The sequence below is a fragment of the Manduca sexta genome, unplaced genomic scaffold, assembly GCF_014839805.1.
Source record: "Manduca sexta isolate Smith_Timp_Sample1 unplaced genomic scaffold, JHU_Msex_v1.0 HiC_scaffold_231, whole genome shotgun sequence".
Lineage (NCBI taxonomy): Eukaryota > Metazoa > Arthropoda > Insecta > Lepidoptera > Sphingidae > Manduca > Manduca sexta.
The window spans coordinates 1-18664 of record NW_023593261.1 but is presented as its reverse complement, the minus strand read 5'-3'; the positions used below and the strand labels follow the sequence as shown (position 1 = coordinate 18664).

Here is an 18664-nt window from a genome sequence, read left to right as displayed (position 1 = left end):
GCATTTTCTTACTGACTGACATTTTTGTTTGGTGTCATCTTAAGTCATGAAAGGAGATCTTATTTTACAATTGTTTTCAAAGATGGTATAATTTGGTTGATCGTTGAATATGGACCAGTCTATTATGTTTTTAAATCTATAACAGAAAGATTCAAAGAAAATCTGTGGAGTAAGTAATTTGTGTTCTTCAAAAATATTATAACATGTTGGGGGATAAGCTTTCTCAAAAAAATAAAAGGTCATACGACGCGTTGGTGAAATTTATCTCAGTAAATTATGTTCAGTTTTATTCTCACAATTGTTTTATATTGAACAAAACAGTGGGTACTCGAATGAACTCTGCTTCTTTCGCCTATACATTTTAAAAATATATAAATGCGGTAACCATTCTACCAATGACTAAATATAAAGAGGACAGGCCTCAAAAGTTAGCTATATGAATAAGTTATATTTATGTTAGGGAAATCGACGCAGAATTGTCAATATATATGTCTATCTCTTTTACTCAAAGCTTATTTGGAACGCAAAAAAACACAAAAATAATTGCTTTCTTCGCATATGGCACTATTTCGTTTACTTCAACACACTGGGACCGCCTTGCGGCAGAAACGCCATTTTATGCGGGCCAGTCAGCAAGTACATGTAGTGTCAGACGATGTAAACAGATCTTCATAAATATTGAATTTAAAGTAATATAATCATATTCTCAATTGTTCAGTGTGTTTATTAGTGTATTTGTTAAGTTTCGAAAATGACTCAGTGTTGTGTGAAAGGATGCAAATCGAATTCACGCAAAGAAAGACCCCGAAATATCTTTTCATAGGTTAGTAACTGTTTTTACCGAAAATTAGCAAATATCTTTGTATATTTACTTTTGGATGTGTTTTTATCAATTAAAATGATATGTGGATCTGGTTTGTTAAGCTTTGGACCCTTTTAGGCGTGATTTATACACATTAAAATCATTATGTTTGTTTACACACGAGCTTAGGGATGGGTGGGTGGATTTGTTTAGAAATTATTGATATCGATATTTTAACAGACGCCCGTTTATCAGTTACGGTTTTTGTCTTTGAAAGAATGTTAGAGCACACATCAATATTGTATTATTCAGAACGACAAACTAAGTGAAATTAGAATATTTTTTAAGATAACTAAAAATTTAAAACCAAGGCAAAATGAATTGAGAATATTGAGCGACGTGATTGGAATCCTACACCAAATACATATTTTTTACATTTTGAGAAGATATGCATAAACCACACGTTTAATTAACGCGAGTAAAGATAACTGTTTTCCAACAATATTCCCGATAAGTAAAATAGTAATGATTATTATACTTCACCTAATAGTAATATTACTTTAATATATTGCTATGAATAAAATTAGAATTGTTACATAAAAGAATAGATAAATATAAAAGAAACAACATAAAGATGAAATGTAAGATATATTTTACAATTGGCGGTCTTATGTTTCGAGCAACCTTTGCATGCACGAAAATAGATACATAATCATATTGTTGTTATTGCAAATAATTATTATAATTGATTAACTTAACCACCATTTTTACGGTCATTGATTTTAGTTTGCTGAACCATAGTTATGTTTCTCGATCAAAGAGCATAATAATAAAATAAAATAAAACCAACCAAATAATTGCTGGCTACGCTATCTTATTCCATTTATCATGTATTAAATAAATATCTTAATCTGTAACTTAAATTTTTAGCAAGGAATAGTGCAACATACAAATATAGATCAAACACAACTGGATGTTTGTCACAACAGGTACTGCTTTGTTTAACAATTGTTACTTATAAATCAGTTTCAGTTTGTTTACATTATGGTTTGTTATATTTATATTATGGTAGTTCCTAACCCCTTTCGTATTTGATCTTTTTGGGACTTGTTTGTCTCTCTTAATTCTTCGATGTCGATACAAAATTTTCGGTACTAGCATATCACTATTGTAAGGGGCGGAGTCGGCACCATTTTATGCATTAAGGCGATACCTCAAGGTCCATTTTCATACATTTTGTTTAACCTTTAATTGTATAAGTATTGGTAGTAAAAATTTAAATTCACGTCTAGTTAGTGATTAGTTCTCGCAGTTGAAAGAAAAACGTAAAAATAATTAATAATCATGGATATTTCTGCCTTTAAAATTTAATATGACGAAATTTTAAAGGCAGAAATATCCATGATTATTAATTATTTTTACGTTTTTCTTTCAACTGCGAGAACTAATCACTAACTAGACGTGAATTTAAATTCTTTACTTGCCAATACTTGTTTAGTTACCCAGATTAAAGGTGAAACAAAATGTATGAAAATGGACCTTGAGGTATCGCCTTAATATATTGTCTTTCGTTAACATAGGCAGGTAAATATTGGCTGAAGTGAGATAACAATATAGATTGTCAATTGGCATAAAAGAGACAAAAATACAAATTCAGCCCGCTGTCAGCTGTCTATGTCATATGTCCAAACGTCATAATATTTCGTGGTGTCTTGTGTTGTCTAGTTTGTGTTGGTCGTGGACCCGTGGATCCTGATATTTTATAAAACTGTAATAAATTAATAAAGAATCAAAGTGGTATTCTTGAAAATGGAGGAAAAGAGATTGATTATGATTGATGATATGTGTAGACTTTGTCTGAGAACGCTGGCGCTATAAACCTCTACGAAACACAAGACTTAGTGAAAGATATTTACACATCCACAGCAGTAAATGTAAATATAAATTATTGTTAAAATTTTAAAGTTTTATGTCATATTTATTGAATAGAATATTTATTAGGTGGGCAACTCGTTCAGTTATCATTACGTACTTAAATTTGTTAATTAGTGATACATTACTAGATACTTTGTGAAACTTTTTGAAGGCTAGGGAACTAAGCTAAATTATTAAATACTTAACAATCTTCTCCTTTTAAAGTGAACGTATAATAATAACATTCTTTTTATAATGTTATTTGACTACATACATATTCATTTTAGTAATTTTTAAGTTATAAACTTCAGTATATCTACCCTCAATAAGTTATAGAGTCATTAAATAACTTTTTCATTATATAATATTACGGTTGTTTTCTTGCTTTGTTTTAAAATAAAGCAATTATATTTGTAGGGTAATTTTTATTATTAATTCTACATTAACACTCACCTTTTTTTATTGAGCAATTCTTGTGCACTCAGTTTTCACACAAAAATGTACCGGGGCACATTCGCTGCAGCACTAGGCATGCAATCCTGTGTGTATACCTCATAGTCGTAACTACACATTGAGGTCTTTGAGGGCTTGTTGACATTTCCTGGCTCCCTCCCCTCTGCCCATCCTAAGAAGGTTCCTTCTCTTTTCTCCATATTTTCCTTCCACAGATATTCCCTCCCAACTTTCCTCCAGGGCCCTGCCAAAAACAGTTCTAAAAATACTTGCAAATCTGCAATAAAATTAAATTTTTCAGGTATTCAAAAGAAATAATCTACCACAAAAAATATGTAAAATATGTTATGAAATTATACACAGTGTAAAGAACTTAAGAATTGTAGCTATGAAGAGTGATTCATATTTGCGATCGCTGTTTGGAGTGGATATTGAAGATGAAATGGAGGTAAATTAGAAATAAAGAGTAATAATGTTAGATATTCTGATTTGTGTACATAATATTCTCATTTTTTTTGCATGCATATAAATGTGTATATTTTTAGAAAAAAGTGCACATGTATGAAGATATTATAATTTTTTTGTATTTGATGTTTTCTTGGTAATTTTTTTTCAATAGTTATAATATACTTCTCTTATTTTTAGGATGATTTAAATCTGCAAGATGAATCAAACAGTTCACAAAGGAGGGAAACAAGAAGTGTATTTTTTGCAAAAGATGATGCTAGCAATATAAACAATGACATAACATCTTTCACACAGAATTGTGAAAGAGTGAGTATCTATAACTTATTGTTTTAAAGTTTTACAAATTTATTACAAAAGTATAATACTGGCTCTGTATAACATAATATGTATAATATGCTATCCTACTACCAGGAACAGAGCTTCTTTACTACTGAGAGAGTAGTTGGAAGTGCAACATATTGATGCATTTATTAATTAGAATAAATCCTACTAATATTAGGAATGTGAAAGTTTGTGAGGATGGATGTATGGATGTATGTTTGTTTTCCTTTCACAAAAAAACTACTGAACAAATTTGGATTAAACTTTACAGTAATACTGGTTATGCATCAGAATAACACATAGGCTACAAATGATTTTGTGTAATTTGGTCATAACATAACGATACATATCAAGAAAGTCAGAAAAAAACAATATTCCGGAAAACTCATTCACGCGGGCGAAGCCGAAAGCAAAAGCTAGTAATTTATATATTATTGTATAATATTTTTCAGAGGCCTAGTTCACTAAAAAATCAAGTCTTATCAGTTAGAAAAGATATATTTGAATCTTCAGTAACAATGGTGAGATCTTGCAATTTATTAGTGTTTATATTATGGTTCTTATGTTATATGGTAATTATTTCCTAATATTCTTATTATAGAGCCCTACAAGGAGGATGTCTACAGAGGATAATCACTTGCCCCAACAAGTACCTAAACTAGATCAGCAAGTTCCCAGGCCAATTAAATTAGAAAAGTTTAAAAATGATTTAGAATGTAAAGTAAGTGTTGTGCAAATTATGTTTAGAAATAAATCTTATAAAAACTTTTTTCTTCCGACTATCCTCATTTTACTGCAATATTGGTTTGCTGACGAAATTACTTTAGCCTTTAATTTAGTTTTGCGTCCAGTCTGGTTACTGTATGAATTCTACCTTCTCTGGAAAAACACGGAATCCAGATCCTCCAGTTTAGTCTTATTAATAAACCTATATACATAAACACTGCCACTGGATTAAATATACTTTCCTCTATAAAGCATTTTGTAATAAATATAATATACTTTCTTATGTCTACGCGAATGTTTGACATTGTTATAAGAATACTTAACAGATTTCTTCGTTATAATTTCCCCCTATGACAAAAAAGACTGCAGGCTTCGAAACATCGGGAATGAAAAGTAAACAAATGTATCGCGAAAAATTCGTCCTTTATTATAGTCTTTATATATAGGATATTTGGGATATATCGCAATATATGGGATATGTCGTAATATGTGGGATATGTAGAAATATTCGGGATATGTCGATATATGCGGGATATATCGAAATAAGTGGGATATGTCGGAAGATGTGGGATTTGTTGTAAGATGTAGGATACGTCGTAATATGTGGGATATTTACCTTAATATAATTTTATTTGAAACATATATAAAATAAATATTTCAGGTATGTCATAAGATATTCGAAACACAGAAAAAACTATACCTTCATCAACGACTGCATTTTAAAAATATAATGTGCCCGCTTGACGCGTGTGGAAAAAAATTCGCAACAAAAGGAGACTTAGAAAAGCACATAAGAACACACACTGGAGAACGTCCCTATCGATGTGAGATATGTGAAAAAAGTTTTGCACAAAGGGGCACACTGAAAGCCCATAGAGATGCCTTGCATGGCGGTGAAGGGTATTTACTGGGAAAATAATAGGGCAATATTGTTTTTTACTGCACTCGGAAGTGATACAGAGATTGAATAAGCCCGGTAATCTATGGTTTTACAGTGGTTAAATGAATTTCTTTTCCAAAGCATCGTATTATCGTACAGATCATGTGTTCAGAAAATCATTATACAGGTGTAGTTTTAAGTTGTTATGTTCAAAGAAGGAATTACAATTTGGGAATCAGTGTTACATGCTATATTCAATACTGTAACATGATTCTGACTGCTCTTCGTTTACTATTGACTTAAGAATGCACTAAGAGTTAGTGGTGGCCCTAAACGATGCAAGACCCCATGCGATAACAAACAAAAAAACGACACAAGTCATTGTGGGGAGCAAAATAACGTTTCTCGGTTTTAACAGTTTTGTCAGTAGGATCGTAAAAGAAGTCCTCAAAGGCACCGCGCAGGGCCCCTATAAGAGCGAGGCCTCTGCTAAGACTCTTTGTTGAGTCTACTATCATTATAAGACTCGTAAGTTGGATTCCAAACTGCGACTTGCTATGTTTAGCACATTGTTTTTTTCTTTTTATAAATTTTGATGGATTACAATGAACCATTGTAATATCATTCTAGCTTAATTCACTTGTTAATTGTTTTCGTTACGCATATTTGTTTTTGTATATCTACAAACTTTCGTTAACTATGCATCTAAGCAATATAAGCAAATGCTAAGTTAATTAATTAGTGTAAACCAGTTTTCTGAGCAAATGGTACGAAGTTTATTTTGAACAAACGAGTCGTTGCATATGGATCTCTTTGGAGTAAAAATGAATTAAAGATTACCATAAAATAGTTAGTTTTATTATTATAAAATAATTATTACACATAGATTATAAATATTTACATATTTCTATGTTACAATTATCTTAATATATAACCAACTTCAACGATTTACGAAAATTATTGCAAGTTACACATTCATTAAGTGCTCGGTTAAAATATATTCATAAGTAACAACTTAGTTTTACGCATTGCTTTTTAGTTTTTGGAATTAACAATCGAGTATCAACTTAACAGTTATTTTTAATAACTTTTTTACAACCAATTAAATTAACAATACATATTTTTCTTAACCATGTATCTCGAAAAAAAAAGTTATTTAAATCCCTTTATGGAGTGATATAAAAAAAATTTGTACATATTTTAATTTCATATCTGAAAAATTGACTTTTGTGATATAAGTGAGAAAGGGACAACATTATTTCGAATACGCATATAAAAAACAAACTAAAAGTAAGTTTCAATGTTGCATTTACCTACCAAGAAAATACTAAAGGGGATTTGGAAATGTTCAAAACAGGATAAATTATCAGGAAATAAGATTACCAAAATTACCTGACCATTAAAACTTGTCGAGCATATAGGAGCCTATATGAAAAGCCTTCCCAGTAACATATCACACAGTACAATTCAATGGAATGCATAGAGCAGCAATAGGAATGTGCAGACCGCAACCACGAGACCTATGATTAGGGAATCACGACGCTTGCGGGCGTTTATCCGGTAGATCAGACTATTTAGCATTGGAAACCTGGAAACAAAAAAATAAAACATATAATTATCATTTAAATTCCTTAGTCCTACCCTTTCTTTATAAGCAATTATGACCAGTTTTCAAACATCAGGCAAGCATTTTGTCAATAAATTTCATTCAACAACAAAAAATGAACGGTTTTTATTCTTTAATTATTTGGCATTACAAAAAAATGCTTTTTTTTTTACGAATTATAGGTGAAATGTTGTAATTTTTTAATTAGTCCCAATTTATTACCTATTGGCGATGTCGTTGAATCTGGTTTGCATCCGTTTGAAAGTCTGCCGCTGAGACGTAAGGTGTTCGCGCGCCTCCATCGCTATGTTGATTTGCTCGTCCACTAACATGTGAGAACTGAAATGGAACAACACAATAGTTAATAACCCGCGATTGTTAATTTACTAATCACAATAATTAACAAATTCATCACTTTAGAAACCACACGAAAACACCGTGCAATAAATTAATGGTAATTTATAATAATTCACTCATGCCATAAACACTTGCAAAATGTTTCTGCCTTATTTGTAAATAAACATGTTGAGTATATTTCCTATTATTTCGCCCTCTTAATAAAATAATGGCCATTTCAAAATTGCCAATTTTGGGAATCATCACACAACCAATTTCTGTTTGCGACCTTTAAATTTTTCCCTTCTTTTTTCATGCTATAGGTTTAATTTTTTATCGATCTTTAATAAGCTCAATTTTAAAGCAACTATAAAAAAAGGGTATTAAAAAAATAGTTATCCGACGACTGCCACAAATTATCAATTTTGAAATAGGTCATTATTTATTAAGAGTGCATTATAGTGTATCGCAGAATAATGTACCTGTGCAAATGATTAGCTTCCTTAGCATACTGGTCGCGTCGGCTGAGCCCCATGACGGCAGAGGGCGGCGGACTGCCACCTCGCAGCAACTCCTCGCGCTCTCGCCGGGCGCTCACCCTCGCTGATGTCTTCGAGAACTCTTGTTGGTAGTCCTGGACGAATTATATTATCAATAGCAAGCAGGGCGGCCGCCCGAGACAACTAGTCTTATGGGGTGTATTCAGAATCAATCGACAGAGGGTGTACCCCTAATACCTAAGGTTGGCTCTGAATGGGATAAATGATTGGTTATAAAAAAAATATTTGAATGTATTTGTCAAAGAAAAATATATCATCGTAGATGTGGTTACTGAAATTCTGGGTGTTCTATGGTTATGTCAAATACCACATATCTTATATTATTAGTCAGTAGTAGCTTTACACAGGCAGGACGAACCAGGCAACCATGCTTAATCAGGGAACCTCACAAGATATCAAACTAAGGCCTTTTCGTTTGGTTCCAATCTAAGGCCGCCATTGTTACTAGGTCTTATTGTTAAAACCAAAAAATACACAATATCTAAAAGTAGTATGATTTGTAACTCCTGGCCTACTTGTTATGTGGTAAAAAATACCATTAATATTTCTCTGTGCCTTTTGATAGTGTGCATTGTAGCAGTTCCACTTGGCGCTAAGTCTGCCATTTTGTCATTTATTGATGATAACTGAAACAAGAAATATTTTATTACAAATAATAATGTAAACCATCACAGAATATGTATAATGATATTGGGAAATATAACCAATAAGTACAAAGGTAATACTTAAAATACCTGGGCCAAGATCAAGACAACATATTAAACATTACGGATCACTAAAATGTTATTAGTTTTAAACTACAAAATATAATCACAGGATGGAAATAACAGCCAGTGTGTGGGATTTCTAGTATATTTTTTTTATCATAAAGAATAAGAGGCTAGTTATGAAGTAAAATGTTGCCTACAGTTCTAAACACGAGGTATGTGGTCTATTGCAATGAAGGTAATAAATACATTGTTTGTTGCCTTTATTGCCCACCTTATTAAGTAACTGCTGTAATTCCATGGACATTGTGTCGAACATGTCATCGCTGTTTATAAGCGGAACACTCTCCGAGCTTAGACCTGCCGTGCCGGTACTCATACCAAGTTTACTGAACGCTACCAACTTCACATCTATGTCATTCTCCAACTGCCGAGCTTGTTTTCTTAGCTCTGTAAAATAAGGGCAAACAATATATATTTCTTTATAAAAATACAAAAGCGGCTAAGGATGTGTTATATTGTATTTATTCATGGATTAAAGATAGTTATGTGTTTACATATTTTGTAGACTAATATTAATCTACATGTATATAAAAGCACATAACCCATAACATTATCTACAAAAAAAAATAAAAAACTTAGTGCCAATAGACCATAAAATTTTATCTAAATGGGGACAGCTATGATACCATCTACTTCCTATGTCTTAGTTCATTGCTGCTTATGAACAGATGAAGAGATGGTGTAACTACAATGAACAAAGACCAATCATACAAAATTTGTTGAATTATACACAAATCTATTTATTTTAAAGGTCATTACCCTTTATTGTCAGCAATTATAATGCCATTGGGCATTGTGGTTGAAATAGGTTTAAGTAAACTGAAGACAGATAAGTGCAAGTATTATTCTATATGTACAAAAATTTTATGTATAACTAGACTTATTGATATCGAAAGATTTGAAAGTAATATTTAATGTGGATTTGCATTCTTCATTGATATGTATGAGACGAATCAGTAGCTATTCAAATTTCATCACAATCATAGCAGTAAGCAGAGTAACAGTTTTAAATATCGAATTGTGTCACATTTCCCTTCTTACTTAGCTGTGAAGTAAATAGCAGCTGATTATTTGAACTATAATGCAACTTTGTTGTTGTTCCCGTTATTTTAAGAATTTATTACAGAATGCGAATGCAACGTCACAACATGCTCTTATGATACCGGTAATTATCCTTTATAATTTAGTTACCCACCTTCCCAAGAGGAGCCCGCCATGGTAGACATCCTTTCTTATTGTGAACTCACTTTAGTATTATGAAATCTTACTATAATTTTTAGTTTCTAATACTTGTTCTTGTTTATCTACAACTATTTGCAACCTTAGTCATAAAATGACATTGACGTATAGATTTGACAAAATGTGACACAGCTGAGAAACACAAAGTCATAACAAAATTAAAATATTTTTGTGTTACTTTTATAAGGGAAATAGAAATAAGAAATATAGAATGTTACAGATATCATAAATTTAAATAAATAACATGTTATGAATATAACGATATTATTTCATATTACGCAATAAAAATATTGAATTACAATGCATACTTTTGGGACAATTTAAGGTTTTTAAAAGTAAAACATGATTATTAAATTGTACATGTCACAAGCAAAACACCTATGACCTGCCTTACTTAGTGATAAAAAAGGGACAACGACAACTTTTCACTAATAGACAATAATGTTATCTCTGTCTTTCTCAAGCGATTTATAGCACATGAAAAAGATAGAGATATTGAGAAAGAACTACTGTCCGTGTACTTCCGTTTTCCTCTAGTATCTAGTTTAACCTAGAAAATAGCCAGGGTAAAGTAATTATTGAAATCAATATGAATAGCGACTTATTAGTTTAAACATAAATATTAGATTCATAAAATTTTTCGAACTAAGATTCATAATTTCATTTCGCTCTATCTATTGTAACTTTCGTCTGGTCAGCTACCTACCTGCCCTGGTTCCAAATTAACCAATATTTTTATTTAGATCTTATTTCTTACAGAATAAAGACTACTCTTACCGCAATATTAAAATTGTTCTGCTTGTATTGAACAGATTTTACAGTTATCTGTCTCTTTCACTCTTATACAAAACCGCGATAAGAAATAACTGTTTCGCTCGCTCTAACATTTCGTCACCCCACCCATCCTTCAGTTGTCTTTCTTTCTTTGGAATTTGGTTTCGTAAGTGAGCTTGGTTCAACTGTATGTAATTGAGTAATTTACCGTGTTTCTGTTGAAAAATAAATACAGTGAAATAGTTTAATAATTTTTATAATGTGTAAAGTGCCTTTTTACCATGTCAATAATAATGGTTTTATAAAATAGTGAAACAGTGTTTTAGTATAACAAGGACGAAAACAGCTCGATAGTGCAGCCCAAAATGGCTGCTGTTAATAAAATACAAAATTTGAAGTTCGACAAAATATGTCGGGCTTGCTTGGAAATAAAAAAGGACATGAGACCTTTGTTCGAGCAGCTGACTGCCACTATGTTGATGGGGATATCAAAAGTGCAGGTATGATGACAAATTGTTGAGATATTTTGGGAATTTGTTTTTGTCTCGTTCTTTCGTATGGTGGTTGCAAGCAGCATGTATTGACAGCAATCTTCCTTTACATCGCGTCATCTTTGTTTAGAAGTCATTCGATATGACCAATTTCGAAATTCCAGAAGTGTTAAGCGAATTCTCCAAATTGGTTGAGAAATGTGTTTCTGTCTTTGTCTATCTCGTGGTGTACGCACAATGATTGGGGCACGGGGATTCGACGCGTGCCAGCGGGTGACCGAGACAGGTATGGAAATTGAAGAAATGTGTTGTTGTCCTTTATCTACCTTTGAAATTAATTCGATGGCGGGAAATCATCGGCCGGCTCGTTTTTGAATGATCGTTGGATAGAAATTACGAGTAAGTACTTTTTAGCAAATTATTTTGAACTTCAACTATCATAAATATAAAAAAAATGTTTTAATGTACCTACATAAAATGGAGATGCTTACTTAATTAATGCTTTTGTTGTTTAATGATTTGTATGTAAATCGCGACAATTTTCAGAAGCAATCATTATGCTGCACTTTTACCTTGGGTTCGATTTTGAGAACAAAACACTGTCTGGGATTTTTACCTGATTTGCCCATGATTGACACACCCAGGGAATCGATATCACCCACAGGGCCTGTTGTACTAAGCCAAATCCTTTTAGTAACATGCGTTTAAAGGGTATTGCGCACACCCACATAAAATGGCATAGGGCGGGTGGACAAAGCTGCAATTAGAACATTGAGTAGCACTAAACAGTTATGTTTATAATATCAATAAGTTCGCTTGAACTGAACTGCATATCTCTCTCTCACGCACTCACATATATTCACACCTTTTATCCCCAAAAGGGTAGGCAGGGGCGCAACTGGTCAACGTACTTTTAGTCGTGCGTATTCTGTCCCATGAAGGATGTAGAGGACGTGCCTATCCTCATATCGGGTACAAATTTGAGATTCCTGGCTGATATTGAGTAGAAAACCCAATATTATTTTGCCAGAGCCGGGGTCGCACCTGAGACCTTAATACTACAGTCGTACCGTAGTACCACTACACCACGGAGGCAGTCATATTTACTGTATTTCTTTGTTATCTGATGATTGATAACGCACCGCTTAAACATGTGGCTATATTATTGACAGAATCTAAAATAATGTATAATATTTTACGGATTCAAATAAATCATTTCATTTCATTATTGTAAGCATGAAATTTTTACATGTATTTTTTTTAATTGAAATTAATTAATATAAAGCGTCACAACTACTCGTGTTTCGTGGACAGAAACACCATCTAAAACCTGCAGAGTAAGTTACACTGGATAAGACCGTTATTGAAAGACTGCTTTCCCCAAAATTTTAAAAACGGTTAATACAGCTTGAAGTACCATTTTGTAATGGACCACTATTGTTTGCCCCTGTGGATTACTGAGCTGTTAATCAATTAGTTATCATGAAACAACGGGATTACCGTGCGATACGAGCTTGCTCCAACTCACTCATATAAATCTGTACATTGCGCTTGTTATAATACCTAGTAAATATTAAATACTCGAGCTACAATGTAGGTACTGTTGGTGATCGCTTACCAATGTTGTGATCTACTTGCGCATGTAATTAATTAACTACTTGCCTATTACTATTTAATAAAGCAATAACGATAGAAATGGTAGTAACCTTGGCGAAACTTAAATGCATGTTTTCCTCTAAAAGCTTGAACTTAGCTATGTAGAGTACTGTAAGCGCTCGTAGAAATTATTTTTAAGGTTTGTAAGCAAAAACCTCTAATCACGCAAACCCAACCTTACCTTGCAGATGTTTATTAATAGTAACAATGCCTAGTTACGAAGATAACAATACGACGAATACCTAACACAGAGTTTCATTTGTAATTGTTTTAAAACTTTATTTAGGGTTTATTCAATAGTGAATATGTCGCCCTGGTAGGAAAAACTTATGATCATTACAAAAGTAAATTGCAAAATATTGCTCAATAAACGTATTGGATTGAATGAAGGGTTTGAATTCTAAATGTCAATGATTGTAAGTTTTTGATAAAATTGAATAAAATAATAATAAGTTGTCTACGAACTGTCCCTAAAACACCTGTTTCCCTTGTTGTAGGTGGCGGTGGGCGATGGTCTTCCCTCCCAGCTCTGCCTGCAGTGCGTGCACCAGATCTCGCGCTGTCACGCGTACAAAGAGCTGGTGGAACGCAATGACGTCACGCTGCGGGAGTATGCCAAGCGCCTGGCTGAGGAGGCCGTCAAACGGGAAAGAGAGGAAGTAAGTACCTTAAATTTTGTGGAATTAGATACATTTTTATGGGTAAAATTTGTTTGAATTTTCTGACAATACTTAATCTGGAAAACAATCACGCATTCCGAATTATGGTGACTATTTTTTCTCCTTTTATGTTATGGCTACCACCGTTTATTTATCGGTGATTTTGCCAATTTCGAGTAATAATAGCAGATACAAAACAAAAAGAGACTATAAAAATATATCACCATTTTGTCCATTCCAACTGTGGTGACTACTTCTCAATGATAGAGTTTTCTTAGATTAGCACTTAGTGTCAAATGTAATCTAGCCTTTGTGCAGAGCAGGCATAAAGGTGTCAAAATACTTCAATTATTAATCTTGCTTAATTAGAGGTAATTATAAGACAAAATAATATCTATGTTGTATAAATTTTAATCAAATTTCGTAGACGAGCTATGGTTTTCTAACTATGCAAACTCCATCTAAAATATCCATTATTTCTCTTCATACAGAAAGAGAAGATGCTTTCAATAACGGACCCGACATACATGCAGTATATGGAGGTGCCCCTAACAAACCCGAATCATATACTCGAAGGGTTCTTCGGCACGCCGGAACAGTCGCAGAACTCCGACGAGTCCACGCTTAAGGACAACTTTGAAATGGAGAAAGTAAGTCTTCTAACTTTTTCAATCTGTCTTTATCTCATACCACTATGGAGTTTGCGTAACACTATTTACAAGAATGTTGAATGTTTTGGCTTGGTTTTATGACTGACCGCTTAACGTCATCTTTCTTTGGGATCCAATCCCAAATCGTGTGACACACATGAATTTTTCCTGATGATTAAATTATTGTCATATTTAAGAAAACAAAATTTTAAGTAGATAACTGAACTGAAGTTGCTTTATCTCCATTTCGTCTCATCCATCTTTTGTAATCCTATTTCATTCAAACCGTTTTGACCGACTTCAAAAAAAGTATGACGTTTTATGTTCATTTGTAAATTTTTATATTCGTATATCTCCCATCAGACAGATCAAATAGCAGAGGCCAATAAGGATGACGAAGCATTAAATTCCGATGAGGAGAAGTACCTCCAACTGGTGGTGTTCCAAGCGACGTCCACGGTGTCGCCCGGCAGGCATGTTTGCAACCTCTGCCATAAGGAGTTCAAGCACTCGCGCTGGTTGCGACAACACATGCGCTCTCACACTAACTGGATAAAGGCGAATTGCAAGAAGCCCCCGATGTGTCCTATATGCGAGAGGACTTTTAAGGTGAGATATTTTATTTAAATGAAATATGTATAGGTTGAAAAGAGAACTATTTTAGAATACTGTGATATCAGAAAGAAATCAGTATTATTGTAGCTGTGGTAGGTACTAGGTAACGCATTGTAATTTTCGAAAACTAATAAAATATGTTTGTGTCACCTGTAATTAATTGACACCAATTTTATGGTAGGACTGAATTTAAACACTTTATTCGTTCCCTACAACTAAAGTCATGATAATATCATCAAAAATATTTAAGAGTGCGATCGTGTATAGTTTAGGTGTAGTCGATAGTAAAAAAAAATACACCAATCCTTATACCACCATCTGGTAACTCGACAAGAGGCGATCAGTGTCTATTAGTCCATTTAGATACTATTGGATTATTTTCTATTCCCAGGGTCCGGGAATGTTAAAAATGCACATGAGAACCCACGAAGAGCGGCCGCCGAAGCAGCCGACCTGTTCAGTGTGTCAAAGAACATTCCCCACAAAGACGATGTTGTACCGCCACCGGCAGACGCATTTCGAACAGAAGACGCACCAGTGCACGGTGTGTGAGAAGAGGTTTTACAGCGGATACGCCCTGAGGTCTCACATGGCGAGGCATAGGGGAGAAAGACCGTATATATGCTCCACTTGTAATAAGAGCTTCTACAATCCTACGGATTTGAAGGTGAGTGAGAAATTAATTTAAGAAATCAGTCAAATGTTTAGTTATTTTAATTAATTTTATCTAGATGTAACAAAATGAAAATTGGTGATGATTCAAAAAAGAAATGATAATAATAGGGACTTAGTTATGCTTGAAGGAACTAACCCGTATTTTTGGTATTATTAGCTAAGCACATGCAAAATTAGTTTCTTTGGTTGACCTCACAAATTCTATGATATTCTTGGTTATCTGGATATTGCCATCTTTTGATTTCCCTTGGCCATAACTATGACCAATTAACATTTTAACAATAAAATATCGATATGTTTAATGAATCTAATTAAATATAGACGTAGTCGACAGCGTACCACATTTCAATTTCTTAAACTTTTCATCTTCCTCTGCTTTGATTTTGAATGCATCTTGAAAAGCGGTCTTACTTTTCTTCGACAAATAATCTGGGAATTCTATGCGGAATCTTAAGATAAGATTCCCTTTAGCTTTGTTAGGACACGCGGGTATAGGCAGGCCCTCGTCTTCGATTATCTTTTCGTACGTGGGCGTTATCACATCACTAATTTTGATCCTTAATACCCTGTCGTCCAGGGTGTTTAGCGTAATGGTAATACCACATAAAGCTTCTTCTAAAGATACTGTATGGACTGATAATAAATCGCTCAAACCTGACCGTACATATGTGTCATGCGGACGATCTTCTGTTATGAAAATGACGTCTGCAGGGATTCTAGTTGGACCCTGATCACCTTCCTCTTTAAACCTCACCTCTGTGTTAGGGTATATACCAGGTTTAACAGGAATTGATAGAACTTTCTCGCGTAATTTTAATTCCGAACAAGATTCGTCTGTGAAGATTAGTCTTTGTATCTTCATCTTCTTTAGACCTCCTTTGTAAACCTCTTCTAGAGTTAAAGCTAGGGGGCGGACGATAGTAGCGTCCTTTTCTTTATAACCTTTACCGAGAGGCGAATCGAACATTGGAGGTGGGTTTTCGTAGTAATCTAGCAGGTCTGCGTAAGGGTTACTGGTGCCGAAGAATTCGTGGAAGGTTCGTAAAGGTTCCCCATGATAGGAGTAGGGTTGGATGTACGCCTGGGGCCTGGAACACCCCTTTTCAACCCCTCTTCCCCGTATTGATCGTAGACCGCTCTGCGTTTATGGTTCACTAGTACTTCGTAAGCCTCGCCGATGAGAGCGAAGATCCTTTTCATGTTTTCGTCGTTGTCGTGCCGTTCCGGGTTGTATTTGAGGGCTAGACGTCGGTACGCCTTCTTTACCTCGCTCTGGTTGCACGAACGTTTGACACCTAATATGCCGTAGTAGTCGAAACCCATTGTAAAATAATTTCTTGATATAATCGATTTATTGAAAATTAATAAAAAGAAGCTTTGGTGTTGTATGTAAATTGTGACAGTTGTGTTTTAAATTGACTTTGATTGATTGTTGACAAGCAATTTTTCTCGTTTAAAATATATGAAGATTTTATTGCTATTGACATGCCTAAGTACCAAGTTCTTTTATTTTTTCTTACACTTCGGTTTCTGTGGCACAACGTTCGAATCATAGGGTCGAATAGACGTGAGAACTAAATAGTTTGCAGTGGTCTTTTGTATGCAAAATTCTGTTGCCAAACGGGAGTATGAATGCATTGTTATATTCTGGTTTGATTGAAATTGTAGGCAATGTTATTTACTGGACATTGAGACATGGCATCTTATGTCTTAGGATGACGAGCGGAGTGGAATAGAATTTGTGGTTAATAAGGTAATAGGCTCGCCCTCTATCACATCATGGGGTGGAATATACACGGCGGAACGTAGTTGCAATAGTAGGTGCGCCCCTGCCTACCCTCGGGGATAAACGACGTGTGTGTGCGTAAAAACAAGATGCCCTATTGAATTGTGTTTATTTCATTACAAGGTTCACTTTCGACTGCACACCGGCGAGAAGCCTCTAAAATGTTCCGAATGCAACAAGACTTTCCGGCGGCACTCGACATTATGCCAGCATATGAAAAAACACCGCGGGATACGGAACCACGTCTGTACAGTGTGCAACAAGGGGTTCTACGAGGTTTCCAAACTGAATGCGCATATGAGAGTGCATACTGGTGAGTTATACAGTCTTACTTATAAAAATTTCGCAAAGCTATTCTTAGTTAAAATACAAATTTACTCGAACAGCAGTAAGTCGAAACCCGCCATCTTGATGTTAATAAGGTTTAAACTAGGAACCGGTGATGTTTTTCACAGCTATTTAAGCAATTTATAACCATTTCTTAACGCTAAAGCAAGTTTATGATTAAGACTGATAGTATCTACTAATGGCCAGGGCCATAAATTACGGTACAGTCAAATAAAAAAATTTGCTTAATACCTCGACGCGTTTCTAAAGAATAGGGTCGTGTCAGGCGGATATACGGACGACAAAGAGATCATATAAAGCATTGATTTGACCTCCAGGGGTCCACAGGAGACTTGACAGCGGTCTACATTGGCGTGACCAAAAAATAGTGTCTACAACTCGTAAGCGTGGGTCCACGAAACTTTATCTGGTTTGATAGTAAAGTACTAAAATGTCACGCATTTATCCCCGAAGGGTTAAATATGTCGTTTGTTTTAATATATATAACTCGTAAGGCTTGGTTTGACTTTAGCAACGCAACGTTTGTGTTGGGGCTAATTTTATAAGTTTTAGCTTTACCTTTTATGAAGATACTGGCTATACTTAAAAAAATACTCCTAGTAATTGCATAGATTTTTGCATGTTTGTAGAAAGTAAACGTAGATATTTCTAAACGACTTTAGATGAAATTTAGAACACGGACAGACCAAGTACTCAATAGGGCTTATTCTGTGAACCGATGGCCACAAGAGCGAAGTCGCTAGCTAAGCCTCTTGTTTAAATGAACTAAGTACTCGTGGGTTATGCGCGTGAAAAGCCTTGTTCGCTCCAAAAATCCGTAAATCATGTCGCCAGCACAATTAACTTAAAAAATTCAAATACTTCCGAGGATTTTCATCCAAATCCTTTAAGTTGTTTTGCGTTTAGTTGTAACAAACATCCAAACATTTTCCCAA

At 34.2% G+C, this 18664-nt stretch overlaps 3 protein-coding genes across 3 annotated transcripts; 1 reads left to right on the top strand and 2 right to left on the bottom strand.

Moving 5' to 3' along the window:
* Positions 1-2489: 2489 nt before the first annotated feature.
* Positions 2490-17870, top strand: LOC119192066 (zinc finger protein 3 homolog). Its single transcript, XM_037445913.1, has 12 exons — positions 2490-2736; positions 3471-3617; positions 3815-3943; positions 4411-4479; positions 4560-4679; positions 5346-5600; positions 11176-11349; positions 13494-13655; positions 14147-14305; positions 14669-14914; positions 15312-15587; positions 17505-17870. The coding sequence occupies exons 2-12, from the start codon at positions 3558-3560 to the stop codon at positions 17853-17855; spliced, it is 2001 nt and encodes a 666-aa protein (XP_037301810.1). The 5' UTR covers positions 2490-2736; positions 3471-3557; the 3' UTR covers positions 17856-17870.
* LOC115453136 (Golgi SNAP receptor complex member 1) lies at positions 6401-10258 on the bottom strand. The gene is made up of 6 exons (XM_037445912.1): positions 10032-10258; positions 9048-9223; positions 8603-8692; positions 7989-8140; positions 7393-7509; positions 6401-7152 (listed from the first exon to the last, which is right to left on the bottom strand). Exons 1-6 carry the CDS (start codon positions 10060-10062, stop codon positions 7032-7034), a joined length of 687 nt encoding a protein of 228 aa, XP_037301809.1. The 5' UTR covers positions 10063-10258; the 3' UTR covers positions 6401-7031.
* LOC119192065 (dnaJ homolog subfamily B member 13-like) lies at positions 15617-17054 on the bottom strand. The gene is given in 2 exon segments (XM_037445911.1): positions 15617-16678; positions 16681-17054. Coding segments are annotated over 2 exon segments (1014 nt in total). The 5' UTR covers positions 16919-17054; the 3' UTR covers positions 15617-15902.
* Positions 17871-18664: the final 794 nt, after the last annotated feature.